General features: G+C 38.1%; 1 protein-coding gene across 1 annotated transcript in view; it reads left to right on the top strand.

Annotated features, from left to right (window-relative positions):
- COL14A1 (collagen type XIV alpha 1 chain) overlaps positions 1-15,324 on the top strand; it is a 120,362-nt gene that overhangs the window by 71,370 nt on the left and 33,668 nt on the right. The window contains exons 27-33 of the mRNA XM_035891577.1: positions 667-810; positions 3,591-3,755; positions 5,254-5,292; positions 5,509-5,647; positions 7,962-8,104; positions 9,011-9,120; positions 10,772-10,930. Coding sequence (XP_035747470.1) covers positions 667-810; positions 3,591-3,755; positions 5,254-5,292; positions 5,509-5,647; positions 7,962-8,104; positions 9,011-9,120; positions 10,772-10,930 — 899 coding nt within the window. The remainder of the gene's footprint in view (positions 1-666; positions 811-3,590; positions 3,756-5,253; positions 5,293-5,508; positions 5,648-7,961; positions 8,105-9,010; positions 9,121-10,771; positions 10,931-15,324) is intronic.

Genomic DNA, 15,324 nt, shown 5'->3' with positions numbered 1-15,324 from the left:
AGCATATAGAAAATGGTGGGCAGAGTAGAAGGTCTGTTTGGTTATAAACCAGGACAGTTAAGCCTCAGTGGTAAGTTTAAGACTGGGCTGGGGGAAGATGTCTGTTAACTGAATGTAGTTACATTTTAATTAATCCCTTAAGATAGCTCTCTGATGTGAAGAAATTGAAGATGAGTCCTGAAAGGGTTAAAATGCATTTTAATTGGAAGCCATGTTTTATTATTCTCTGGCTGCACAGAAATTTCTTGCAGCTGTTGCATTGCATCCAATCTCACTAGTGTCAAAATAACATGTTTTCCATTTACTCAAGAAATGCTACAATGGCACTTTCAGTTCGTACCTGGACTGTGCCCTACAATCCAGTAAGGGAAGGTTTTGTTACCTCTAACCTGCACAGTATACCCTTTCCCACACACGTCATGTTCTTGAACTTCACCTTCTGGATTGAAGAAGTCAATGGCTGAAGCCATCAAATTTTCAAAGGCTAGGGTCAAAATTCAAACTTTTCTAAATCTCTATTTTAATAACTACAGAATGCACTAAATTATGGACTACTCAGGACCCATCAGATTTCTCTTTTTGTCAATGTCTAATACGATATGAGAAGCCAATAGAAATAGGGTCAATGCCACAGTGAAAGTATGTTGTCAATTTTTTCTGTTTCAGGCAAAGCCATTAAACATGCAAGAGAAGTCTTGTTTACTGGAGAGGCAGGCATGAGAAGGGGCATTCCGAAGGTTTTGGTTGTCATTACTGATGGGCGATCACAGGATGATGTGAACAAAGTCTCCAGAGAAATGCAACTAGATGGTAAAATATGTAGTTTTAAGAACTATTCATATTTTGCTATTTCTCGTTAATTATAACTACGTAAGTGTGGGCATGAGAGAAGGGTAACATTTTGTCCAGGAAGATTTCCAAATTTAAAGAAAACAGACAGCAAATGCTGAGAAATTCAGAATATCCCATGGTGAAGAATTTAGGGGACATGATCCTGAGAGTCTGGACTGTCATCTATGAAGAGTAGTCTTATGGTTACCAGCAAACTGAACTGTATTGTTTCCTATACCAGAGGTCCTTTGAAGATTCTTTCATACGGTCTTTTGCTGGTTCTGATCTACTCTCATGTTACACTAATTACTTTTAGGAATTTTTTTTAAACCACCAGTTTTAGAGCTTTAAGCAGCCACACAGTGTTGTGAGTCTAAGCATAAGAACTGGGTTAGTTGTTGTAGAAATGTCTGATACTGAGGTTTGTATCACAACCCAAAGGGCACAGTGTGCCACGTGGAATAAAACTAAAGGATGGAAGAAAAAAGCAATTGTCCTTTTAATGTGAGGAGATCTAAGAAGAAATTCCATTTGTGCTTTCTTTATTTGCCTTTAGACTTTGGCAGCTATGAAGTTACCAGTGTATATTACTGATTATGGAAACACAATGCAATTGTTGAGCTTGGCTGCCTGCTTGTATTGCTAGATGCTGAGTGCAGTGCCTTCATAAATAAAATCATATCACACAATAGTAGAGCATACATAACTTTTTTTAAGTAGCAATCAAGTAACCCCCATAGCTATGATTAAATTGAAGTCTATGTCTAAGATCAATAAAAAATGTTCAACTGTCAGGTAAGACTATAGGAAAGATGGGGAAAATCTTTTTAGTAGGGACAGCTGTGACAGGACAAGGGGAAATGGTTTTAAACTGAAGCAGGGTAGGTTTAGACTGGATATAAGGAAGAAGTTCTTTACAATGAGGGTGGTAAAACACTGGAATGGGTTGCCAAGAAAGGTGGTGGAGGCCCCATCCCTGGAAACATTCAAGGCCAGGTTGGATGGGGCTCTGAGCAACCTGATCTGGTTAAAGATGTCCCTGCTCACTGCAGGGGGCTTGGACTAGATGACCTCTAGGGGTCCTTTCCAACCCAAAACATTCTATGATTCTATGACTTTGTCGTGGTTTAGCTGCAGACAGAACTAAACACCACACAGCCGCTCACGCACCCTCCCTGCCCCGGTAGGATGGGGGAGAGAATGGGAAGAGCAAAAATAAGAAAAATCATGTGTTGAGATAAGAACAGTTTAATAAAATAACAATAACAACAACAACAATAATAATAAAAATACAACATTGAAAACAATGAGAGAGATAGAAACAAAACCCAGGAAAAAACAAGTGATGCAACCGCTAACCACCTGCTGACTGATGCCCAGCTCATCCCTGAGCAGTAATCACTACCCCCCCGGCCAACTCCCCACAGTTTATATACTGAGCATGATGTCATATGGTCTGGCATAGCCCTTTGGCCAGTTGGGGTCAGCTGTCCTGGCTGACCTCCCAGCTTCTTGTGCCCCGGCAGAGCAGGGGAAGCTGAAAAGTCCTGGACTGGTGTAAGCCCTGCTCAGCAACAACTAAAACATCAGTGAGTTATCAACATTCTTCTCACACTAAATCCAAAACACAGCACTATGCCAGCTACTAGGAAAAAATTAACTCTATCCCAGCTGAAACCAGGACAGTCTTGCAGTTGCCCTATTAACTATTAGACTGGCAACGACCTTGAGAGGAGACAGCATATGGTGGGGTTCAGTTGCTGACCCAAAGGAGTTGTCACCTTGGACGAATGACTTCCTCTTTCCCACTTCCTTTTGTGCGTGCTGTATGCAGATAGGTTGGAGCAGGTACTGACTTGCATCTGTCATAGAGACTGGCATGAAGAGGTGCTGATCTTGGATGAGACATGAAGATGTTGTTATATTAAGTCAAAGTTTTGTTATGCTAAAAGCTCCGCAGAAGGTGATGAATGCCCTTGGGCCTCATTCAAACTTAAAGACAATACAGCTTGACTGGAGTAAATTTGGAATTGAGCCTTGCAAGAACAGTGTGTCCATTAACAATATTCAGCCTGATGTAGACAGGTTTTTTTCTTTACCTTTTATAGAAAGGAAAATGTTGAAAAACTTCTAGCTAGTTTGCTGCTCCTTAAACATAGAGGGTACAATTCCCATTTCATCTAAATCTTTGAAGTCAGGCTCAGATTTCGAAATATATTAATGCAGAATATATAGAACAGATTCAGCCAGTGCAGTTAAGTTGCTGATGAAATGAGAATGCATTTGTTTCAGTGTTCACTCATGAGGCAGCAGCAGCTCAAAAACGTGAAAAAATAATTAATCTATGGCACAGAACAAAATCTGTAAAAGACCTACAGGAAATTAATTTCTGTGCTTCGTATTTATGATATACTTGATACATGGATATTTTTGTATGTAATACAGTATAGCATTAAATTAGAAAAGCATTTAAACATATGCTGAAACTTTAAACTGCTGTGTAATCTTGCACGTCTTCAAGAAAACACTTAAGCCTATAACTTTAATTAACTGATTAAGCATAAATAGCCAAAAGAAATATCTCACAGAGATACTATTTTAGATAACATGCATGAATTTTCTTGTGTTATAGGATAAAAATAAAATTTCCACCTTTGTATCTATTCAGGGAAGGAGCCAGTGCAAATACAATTGTGTTCATATTGTGTTTCCACTCTTTAAATGAATGACTCACAAGAGTGTTCTTTTTTGTTTTACAGGTTTCAGCTTTTTTGCTATTGGAGTAGCTGATGCTGATTATTCAGAGTTAGTCAATATTGGCAGTAAGCCCAGTGAAAGACATGTCTTCTTTGTGGATGACTTTGATGCCTTTACAAAGATTGAAGATGAGCTGATCACTTTTGTTTGTGAAACTGCATCAGCAAGTTAGACATTTTGACTTATACTTGCTTCTAAAATAACTGCTAAATAGTGGGGGGGGTTGTAACTATTAATTTTCTGTTAAGAGGTATTCTTGCTCTTTTTAACATAATTTGCTGCAGATACTATAACTCTAATGTTATTTCCATAAAATATGAAGGAAATTAAGGTGTTACGACTTCAAAATAATTAACGGTGGTTTGCTCTAAATCCATAAGCCATTGATTGTCAAAAACTTACTTCAGATGTGAAACATTGTTAATGGTTCAGAATTTAGTCATAAAAAGTTAATTATATTCTATTTTCTAGGCTACCTTAACCATCTGTAAGAGCATAGTTAGCTACATTCATTATTACATGGTTAATTTATTAATGGAGAGCTAATCATTAATGTTTGTATTATCAGAGAAAGTTGTAGCCTAAGGAAAAGCATAAAACACGTCCAAACTCTTTGAAATCTGTGAAAATGCCACACTTCAGACTCTTTATGAAAATAAAGGGAAGGACATTCTGGAACAACACCTGATGGTTAGAGGTCAATGATTCACATGCTTTCAGGTGTGTGCCCTGAATATGTTTCCCTATATGTAAGCCAGGAAGCAGGCAGCGTGTAGCTGATGTGAATCATTTGTGATTGTAAGGAGTCCTTGTGCATAGGACCGTGAGTTATCATGGACTGTGAGTTATCAGAGCTGGTGAACACAAATGTGTTGCTAATGTCCCATTAGTTCTGTGGTTTTTACCATAAAGTCTACTTTCAATGGTGGAGAGAATTTTGAACATTGAGAATACTCAACAGTAGCATGTATTGCTCACTTGTGCTTGTATTCCAAAAGTGAACTGCGAATATGAGTATCCTGGGGTGCCATATTTGACACCCTGCCTCTAGGCTTATTGATTTCCCAGGGCACCTTTTCTGGAAGAGATTAGTGTCCTTTCTTCCCTGCCAGAAGAAAAACATAAACCAGATTTGCAGCTATTTAAAATGTGCGCACACATCTTCAGGACTGCATGCAATTCTGGTCTCTGTTGCTTGTGAAAGCTATTGTGGAGTTGGAAAAGGTACAGAGACTGCCAGCTACAGTAATTGAACTTGAGATGGAGTTAGGCTGGAGAAGCTCACAAGTAGAGAACTAGGGAGTACTTGGTTAAAACCCAGTATAAGACATACTCTTTTATGCAGCAGGCAGTGTATTTGTTGCCACAAGAGGTTGTGAAGGCAGGTTCATAGAAGGATTAGGCAAATTCATGGATAACAGATCCATAAAAGGGTATTATATGGAACACATAGGGATGTATCCTTTTAACGTCTTTGCTACAACCCTTGTGGATCTTGAGGACTATCAACTGAATGGAGTAGAAAGTGGCCAGGTTTGCGTGCCCTTCCTAAACAGCTTCTCCTTTTGCTGCTGTTGGGGATAGAGTACTGGGCTGAGCAGATCATTGTTCTGACCCAGTGGGCCATCTCTCGTATCCTTAAATATATCTTTCCTTCTTTTCCAGCCTGCCCATTGGTAATTAAAGATGGCAACAATTTTGCAGGTAAGTATTTTTGTGTTCATTTTTGTTCCTGATTTATGGAATCATTTTCATTACCTGATTTTCACGATATTAGGCAATAAATTTCCCTTTATGCTAACAGCTGTTAAACAGATGGTGATACGAAACTCTCTGATGAAACTGTTTTTGTCCTTTTTTTGTTTCCTGTAATGCGGTATTAATTTCAATTACTAGAATGTATATTTTGATATCTTCCAGGATTTAAAATGATGGAAATGTTTGGTTTGGTTGAAAAGGAGTTTTCAGCTGTGGAAGGGGTTTCAATGGAACCTGGTACATTTAATGTTTACCCATGTTACAGACTGCACAAGGATGCCCTCGTATCCCAGCCTACCAAGTATGTATTAACATAGAAATATTCATAAAACACATGAAGATAATTGTCCAGTGCAGGCAACTGTTCATTTTAGGCACCAGTGTTTTCGTGTCAGAAAAGCAGAGACGCTGGTGTATATCTACATTATACTAATTAATAGGAAGTGTTTGGTGTCCTGAGTCCTCAATCAGTTTCATTCAAAAATAGCAGTTGTGTGTAAAAGGATGTAAGCCCACTGGCTTTCTGGGTTTCCCACATGAGCCAGTTTCAGGCTTGTGCCAGTTTAGCACCTAGCAATTTCATGCAGGTGTATGTCTGGGCAGATTCCAGTATGTAGTAATTTGTGAAAGGTGCCTCTGGAATGCGGGTTGAAGTCTCATAGAGTGCAGCATGTCTTTGAAGCGTGGGTCAGAATGAGAACCTGCTTTAGCTGTCACTTTTACTTCACTCTGTGCCCGTTTGTTGATTGCAAAGGAAGATTATCTCTTTATGCTGAAATGAGTCTGTGTGAACACCATCTAGGACCTTCCCGGGAGGCAGGACGTAAATCAGTCACAAGGACTGTATCCTGGCAGAGATATGGAGGAGGCGATGAAGAAACCTCCCATTGAACTTTTACAGTCATTCCTCATAGAGGAAGTGATGGAAACTCTCAGTTTCTTCTATGAACAGTGTGTATGTTGTGTTTGGGTCCTCTCAGTCCAGTCCCCCACTTTGTATTAAGTGGCACCAGAGAAAATCAGTGGCCTGCTGGAATAAACATGGGAAGATGTAACAAAAAGTATTCTTTGCTGAGATAAACAAGAAAGAAAAACAGTGGGAAATTACTTTTAAGGTTTATAGTAGATGTAATTTTAGACTTTTTGTGTGATTATCCTGTTGTGTCCCAGTTGGAGCTATGCTTCTTGGAGCTGTTTCACATTCTCCATGTTTTAGTTTCCTCATGGGTCTAGATGGACTGAAATTTCCAGGGATCAGCATTTCTCACTTCTTTTTCCCTTTCTGCTTCTTTCTAATCGGATCGCTGCATTTGTATGCTCTTCTCTAGCCGCCACCCCAGCCCAATCTTACTGCTTCATTAGGCTTTCACTCCCTCTCATGGTTCAGAGACTATCTTTCTCTTGATGATCTACAGGTACGTCTGAATAATCCCACTTGTTTTTGTCATCTCATCTGTGCACTGAATGCCATTAATGTTGTTTTCCTTTTTGAGCTCTGTATCCCCAAACCTTGTGTTTGCCCCACCCTGCTTACTGTATTTTCTTTCATTCTTTGTACAATTGGCATACTGTAAGGTTTTTTCCTTAGACCTATTGAGTTCCCTCTCTCTTTTCTCTATGGGAAATGTGCAGTGTAACATCATATTTGATCATCTACAGACACTGTGCAGAATATATTGACTATATATCACATTTAGCTCCTTTTCCAGCATGATTCATATCTATACCTCCTATATGTGCCAGAAACACTTTAGAAGGAATAGATCATATTTGCGGAAAAGAAATTGATTAAATAACTTCTTCAGGATTCTTTCAGATCCCTTTACTATGATTTTAAGGAGTCAGCCTAATTAACATTTTCAAAATACAGTCAGTTGTTTCAGACACTTGTCCAAATGTCCCAATTTTAGGATTTGACAACGAAAGGTTAAATTAAATTGGAAGTACTTAATAACAGATCTTAGAAAAAAAAATTAAAAAGTTACATGAAATAACATACTTCTTTCTGTCATAAACTTCCTCTCTCCTGCAAAAATTCTAGGAGAACGGATTGTATTTCTGTATGTGTCATCTGTTTTGACTTCACTTTTTACATATTGGCTTTGAAATCTATGAATTGCATTCTCTATAATTTATAAAGCTTCCTCTAACAGGCTCTGTCACTCCTAATATTAATCCATTAGTTATGGCTTAATGACAAAGGACATGTCTATAGAGGTTGGTCTTCCAAGCAACTTCTATTTTCATTGTCTGTTAAACCAGACAATAGCAAAGGTCTTGTGAGTGGCTAGCGTTCTTTAAAAGCATTTAATATAATTAATTTCAGCTTTACTTCAAACTAACCTCTGATTTGATCTTCAAGTTTAAAAAAAAATAAAAATTAAGGGAAATTTTGTAAGTTTCAAGGCAAAAGATAACTTCTCCTTTCTTCGTAAGTATTCTTTTGATGGTTATCAAGTTGAGTAGATTTTGCAAACGCTTATTCATATTGTTTCTCAGTCTTGATTTCCAGAGAAATATACAGAGTAATAAAAAGCATGCTAAGTGAACATCTGGTGAGTAAATCACCAGATTTAATGTTTGTTTCAGTTTAAAAGACATTATTTCTCTTACAGGTATTTGCATCCTGAAGGTCTCCCTTCTGATTACACCATTACATTTCTGTTTCGTATACTTCCTGACACACCTGAGGAGCCATTTGCTCTTTGGGAGATTTTAAATGAAGGCTATGAACCACTGGTTGGAGTTATTTTAGATAGTATGTATTTTGTGTTTTATCAGTGACTTTTTCTTTAACTGTGTCTACATTTATTATTGCCAATGTTTTAATCTGCTGCCAGAATGATAGTCTCTATTGGAAGTTTTTTAGATTTAATTTAACTGAGTTGGATTTGGAGTTAGAGTCAAGTTTTGAGTACACTGCTCTAAACTGGGAGGGATGATACTGAAATCCAAAGAGCTGTACTAGATGTAAATCGGTGTAAAGGAGGTACTCATTTGCTTTTAAAATTTCCACTGCTCTTCATCTGGTTCTAATAGAATCTACCTCAATATATGCCAGTGGTACTGACAGTACGGTATATGTAGAGGCAGTGCAGCCTGCTGGATAGCAGACTTAGAGCTAGAGACACAAACTCTTGGTGATTCTCTTAATTTCTACTTGATTTGACTTCCACAACTGTAAACCAGGGATTATAATTTAGGTTTCCATATTTACTATTGAACAGGTGTAGATAATGTGATACCTCTTCTTTGTAGCTGACAATTTTAAGAGATATATTAGTACTTATCTTTCTGTCTTTTCTAGAACTTTTTAGATACGGCACCTTGAAATAGGTGGGAATTAGGCATTTAGCTAGCTTGAGGATCCGTGCCTCCTTCCCTTGTCCAAGTCCCATAGAGAACTAGTGGGAGAGTAGGATCAGGTAGACATGGGTGCAGCAGACTCCCAACTATTGGCCCGTCCTTCTGTCAAACCAGGAAAGAGCATTTCTCGAGATAACATGTTACTTCAGTGTTCAGTATATTGGTTATGAATGTGCTTTACTAATAATTTATCTGACATCTTTGGTTGTCTTTGTTAAACACAAATTTGACTCTTTCAAATAATCTATCAGGCCTTTTCTTCCTCTCACACACAGCCCTTATTTTTATTCTCACACAGATGGTGGTAAAACTCTGACTTTCTTTAACTATGACTACAAAGGAGATTTTCAAACTGTGACTTTTGAAGGTCCTGAAATAAGGAAGATATTTTATGGGAGTTTTCATAAGGTTAGTAATGGTAACAGGGAAAAAAAGCACTTTGAATAAAGGTTTGGGAGTTTTCCATGTTTTGAAATCGTCTTTCATATGGTCAGCTTCTGCCAAAAGAAATGTATTTTGCATATCCAGGATCATCTACCAAACTGTCGTAGGTCTCTTTGCAATATTGAATTAACATTAAACAAATCATAGTTTTTATTATTAAGCTGATGTGATCAATTTTCATCTCATGCTTTGTGCCTGTATTTTAGAGTTGATTAAAAATACTTGCCTTGAAAAGTAATTTAGAAATCCATTGGCTTTTCCTTTTAAGGTTTGGATTGGAAATGTCACTCAAATGAAAAGAAAAAGTCCAGCAAAAAAAAATTATCCTTCTTTTGACCAGAGTCGTTATTACATATTTTAAGGGCTATGCCATGTCGAGCTTTTCTTGGCTGTTAGAGAACTCGTAACATTCTTTCCAAAAGCAGATGAAGTAGTGCTGGGATTGTAGCACATATTTGTTGTGGAAGGTGCTTTTGTTGTTCGCTTTTAGTCCTGATGTTTGTATCGTTCCTAAACAAAAAAAGGAGACTGTGGATTGAGGGATGGTATTTACAGAGCTCAACTTTTCTGTTCTTCCCTTTTAATCAATGGAGCAAGAAGGGAAGGTAGGTGTGAGCTGGGGTCTAATTCTGACTTTTTTAAGTTGTGCTTTGGAGGAATACATGAGGCTTTAGCAAATTCTCCTCTTAAGCATTTTTCTGCATTTTGCTATACATGTGTTTTGAAAGGCGCAGGAGACCAAATTTGTAGCAGCTTTTCAGTTGCTTACTTCCAGCTAAGCCCAGAGCAAAGCAGCTACAGGACCCTTTCCTGGCGTTTTCTTACCTTGGGCTCTGATCTCCACGTGGTGTACTGGTACAGAGCACACCGTGTATTTCTACCAGCTCTTCATCAGGTCTCCTCCCGCCCCCGCTCCCAGTTGCTATTTCCTTTGCTTAACCGAGAGTTTGCTCATGACAGGACAACTTTGGGCTAGGATTGTCCTCTCAGCTGGGCATGTCTCTGCCAGATCAGCGATGGACAGCAGAAGGAAGGAACTTTGTTATTGTGCTCTGCTTTTCTGTACTGCATTTGATGCGATTTGATTTTTTTTCAGCGTGAAAACCTCACTATGAAGGGTTTTGCTGTGTGCTTCATGTATAATTTACAGGCTAAATTTTACTGCTTAGTTTTGGCTTTTGCAAGTGGCTCTAAAGGATGTATTGGTGAAATCCAGTGCTATATAGCAGGATCATACAAGGCCCAGGAATTACTACTGACCACATAAATCAAGGGTTCTTTGGGATCTGGGTGGTACATGAACATTGTTTAGATATTTTGTCACGGATAAATTATTTTCTTACTGAATAAATTATGTAAGGTGCCAATTTGTATGCAGATGTTCCATAAGCAAAAGATAAGCTAAATTCATTAAACTCATTAGAATAAGAGAATAATTCAGGTTGGAAGGGACCTCTAGAGGTCATTTAGATTATTTGCTATGTAATAAATTCTCTGAATTTTGTTAGCAAACATGGAGTTAGGAGCTCATTTAAAAAATACCCCCTTTTCTTGGGAAATTAGTATATCCTATGTGCTCCTTTGTACGTTAAATCATCTTTTCTTTTTATCTTAGTTGCATGTTGTTATCAGCAAGACTACGGCCAAAATAATTATTGACTGCAAGCAAGTGGGCGAGAAGACCATTAATGCAGCAGGGAATATTAGTTCTGATGGCATAGAGGTGCTGGGGAGAATGGTCAGATCCAGAGGACCAAGAGACAACTCTGCACCAGTGAGTAGAAGAACAATTCTTTAAACCATTTAAAATAGCCTAAAAGCAAGTGTTTGGGATATTTGCAGTTAGTTTTAAGTTGAAGCAGAGTGAACTCATATTTGAAACAGTGAAGTTCCAGTGTTTCAGAAATTCTGCAAAAGCCTGCAATAGTTCTTAACTTGGGCAAAATCTATTTTTGATTATTTTAATCAATGAAATCACTAGGTCATCATTGTTCAAATGTTATTCTCAAACACATGGGTGAACACAGTCGATAGACTCAGATATTACTTGTGTTTCAAACTTCATTACACAGAGTAATAGAGTTCCTTTGCCTGGAATAATTTAAACTTTGTTTTGAGAGATATTTATTACCCGTGTCTCTCACTCTCTCTTACTCTTTGCCTCCAAGATCACTGCCTGTTCATTAAATAATTGAACTGGTTTGACACAGATGGCCCCCCAAAACCCCTGTCTTGATATATCTAGTTCTTTTATAATACAAAATATTTTAAATGTGAAAGATCCTCTCCAAGATTAAGTGCTCTCTCATTCCTCTGAAATTATTCTCCTAGAAGCAGTAATTGATCATTCTGTTTGCACGGCAGCCTATGGGAGTCTTTCCATTTTGCTTCAGATGTCATTAAGAAGGTTTGTTTGGGTTTTTCAGGTAGATGTAGTTGTTGAAGAACTGACAGTCTGGCGATGGTCTTGGGAAGGCCTCTTTGCTGTGCAGTACTGTTTGCTAGTTTTCTTTGAACTTTCTTGACCCTAGAATGAGGTTAGCAGAGAATGTGAACCTTGAACTCAAGGCTTGATTTGAATACGAATGAGGTTTCAAAAACGTATTTACTTGCTACTATATGGAAATACTCTTGTTTAGTAAAAAATAAGCCCTCAGAATATATCTCTGTGTACAAAAAAAAGAGCCTTTAGGCCTCAGACTTCTGGATAATAATTATATCAAGCCCGTAAAGACAATTACACAGAGAAACCTTTGTAGTCACATTCCAATAGAAACAGAAAAAGGCAAACTTAGGAAATCTTGGAATTAGAGAAGGCTTTGTAAAGAAGTGGAAAGAAGTGGTGTCTTTTGTTAGAACCCAGGAATCTGTAAAAGATAAGTCAGACTGCCCACTTACTGAAAAATTTGGTTTTGTTCAAATGAAATGTAAAACTGATGTAAGACTACAGATGTGTAGCTGAAGATGAAAATTCTTCACTCTGTAGTACTGTTTAGCTGCCTTCAAGTATTGCCACGTACCAAATTACAAGCAGGTCAAGAAAGCACCCAAATACCATTATTTAAAGTCTCCTTTCTGCACATTTTATTCACATTGAGTAGAACTTGTGTGAATAATCACATTAAGACATGGATGAGTTGGTTTCCACTACTCCAAAAATTAAGAGGATGTCAAAGGAAACTAGTAGGAGGCAGGAGAGAGATTCTTCTCACAACAGGTATTAGATCAGTGCATCTTCTTGCTGTAGAATTTTGTGGATGCTAATATTTAGATAGATTGTAGGGTTTGTAGGGAAGCCTGGGCAAATGAATGAAAGGCAAATACTGGTTGTTAACCAGTTAATCTGGGGCAAGAAATCCCTGATCTGAAAGTCATTGGAAGCTAGTAGACTGTAAGGTAGAAGTATGACTTACATCCTTGTGCTTCATTAGATATCACTTGTGCCGCTGTTGGAAATAGAATAGTAGGATTTATTCCATTCCAGTATCTTCACAGTTTTAAGAGGTTCATCAAGGCATGTATGCAGCAAAAATTCCTTTTTGTAAAAATTTTTGGAAATTCTTTTGAATTGATATGAAGACTGGGGTTTGTTGATGGTTCTGAAAAGTTCTTTTTTCATCAGCTGTATTTTCAATAAATGCTTTCATCTTACTTTTAGAGATGTTTATTACATAAAATAAAAGCATGCAGGCAATTATTTTGGAAAAAAATGGTGGATGTTTTATTCTGACTGTATTCACATGGAACGGTTTAACATTGTCATGTTTTTGGTGTGGCTTTTGTATAAATTAATCCAGTGCAATCACCTGTATTTTGCAAAACATTTCAATTGTGCGAGAATATAATTGAATCAGTTTTTTTCCCATCGATGCATATTATGTGCAACAGTTCAATGAATGGGCAGAAATAGAGATAGATAGGACAAAAAGGGGATTAGGCTAAAGGTGCCTTCTAACAGCCCTTAATAGTGAGGTGTCTCTGGATTAGACACTCCAGCCAGCTAGCGCAGTGAAAGCTGACCGTGACATGCAGCAAGTAATGTTCTTTACTCCTTCTGTGGCATTTAATGAGAAGCCCAGCTTTAAAACATGGTTTATTTACAATTCACAAGCCTTCTCTTTATTGATGTTTCCTTTTCTTTTAAATTTAACTTGGTTACCTCCGTGTATATGTACTGTTAAAAAAAAATAATGGGTGATGTGGTCTGGTCTTGAGAAATCTTTGCAGAACTGTAGCCTGATCAGATGAGGATGGGCAGACTTTTCCATCTTACTGGTTCTGCTTGCAGGGCTGGATATTTAGAAAGCAAAATCACTGTGAATACAGCAAATTATGAATAAATGTTTAATGGTAGCAAAGAAAGCTTTGTCTAGTTATTTAGCTTGAGTCAGAGCAACCCACATAATACTTTAAAATAAGGATACTGAGTCATTCAGCATTTGGATGGTGAATGCAACAATTCATGGAATGTCTACTTGCTCTTTATTTTATACCAACATGCTTTATCACTATGGATCTCTAGCCTGTCTACTCCAAAGAAAATGAATGCATATACACGCCTATGTAGGACTGCATAAATTTAGCCAGTACCATCAACCTTCCATTGTTCAGGATAACGGAATAGCTTGGGATGGACTGCATTGTGGAAAAAAGCAGCAGTGCTACTTACTTCTGAACCTCAGCTGCTTTCTGCACAACCATCTCAGGTGTTTCTGCACTCCCTTTTCTGGGATGTCTTATTTGCTTAAGTGTAGTATCATGCAAATGCCCAGGGTCATTCTGAGTCCCAGAGCAGTATGTTCATGCATGTTCTTGTGCTACTGTGCTCAAGCTAATGAGTCTTCCTGGAATTAGCAGCTTTGGGATGTGTAGCAAAGAGGCATGTTAGTGGCCTCACATGGAGCCAAGTTGCATTTGACATAGCCAGGGACACGGACTTGTTAGACACAGGATAGACCTTTGGAACCAAACCAAGGGGCCAAAAGCTGCCTTCATCCTGTGCTTCAGCTGTCTAAGGTGTTTAGCATGGAGCCAGCTCACGTATGTCTGCATCTGTAGGACAGAATATCTACAAACCAGCTAATCTGCTGGCAGATGAGAAGAATTTCTATGTATACAAAAGTATTCTTTTGTTGAAAATATAATAGTTGACTCACATAAGAAAAAAAATGAGGCAAAAGCAAAGGGGCACATATGTAGTTCATTTTCACAGCTTTAGAAGCAATGCAGTTTTAAGAAAGTCTTTAAATTCACTCCTCTATTCCAGTGTTAAAATAATGCCACTGAAAATAAAAACGGGAGCAAACCCAAAGAGAGCTCTATCTCTAGCAGTTCCTCACATTTTTTAACATGTGGGGTTAATTTAATGGGATGTTCTGTTCCATTCCCCTCTCTATTCAGTATGCACATAAATGAGGCATGGAAAAAGAATAGAAATAGTAACAGAAGAAAGCTTCAGCTCTCTAGACCCATTTGTTCAGTTCAAGGCTGTAAAGGAGACAATTGATTTTACTATTGAGTCCTATTTAGTAAATTGTCCCTCAGTACCTAGCAGCCATTATTTTTGCCAAATGTGTGTGTTCTTGTAGATTAAATTCCTGTCTAAACCATGTTTCCAGACCTATGGTGGGAATTTTCTGCCCAGTGTTGTCATGTGTTGAGCAAGCTTTTCACCATCCTTAAATTTTCGTTGCCTGGGGATAATATGGATAAAAGAGGGCATATTCTAAAGTAAAATAAAACTGGAGAAGATGATAAATATTATTTATGGCTCGGCTCCAGTGTAAGTAACAGGCTACAGGAGACCTTGTCCCAGATAAAATCTGAGCACCATACCAGTGGGTTAAGAGAAATTACTCAGTTTTGAGGAGCCGAGCTCTCTTTTGCCTGTCTCCTGATGCCTCCTTTGCTATAAAAAAGTATCGGGAGGCACCAGTGGGCGAAACCACGAATTTAATCATGGAGGTGGAGATAATCCAACAACAAATGCCTGCAGCGTTTATACTTGAACAGCTTGCTTAATCCACATAGTGTCTGATAGTCTGGACATGTTGGTTACAGCACAAGCCTTTTACCATTTAAGTTAGCGTAGTTGTGGCTGGCTGCTCAAAGTCAATAGCCTTTCCTCTGTCTAATCTGAGTGCTTGAACCAAGGTAGCTTTTCCTGCT

This window comes from Egretta garzetta, unplaced genomic scaffold (genome assembly GCF_000687185.1).
Source record: "Egretta garzetta isolate BGI_Z169 unplaced genomic scaffold, ASM68718v1 scaffold13, whole genome shotgun sequence".
NCBI classification, from domain to species: domain Eukaryota; kingdom Metazoa; phylum Chordata; class Aves; order Pelecaniformes; family Ardeidae; genus Egretta; species Egretta garzetta.
This window is presented reverse-complemented; position numbering and strand designations above follow the sequence as displayed.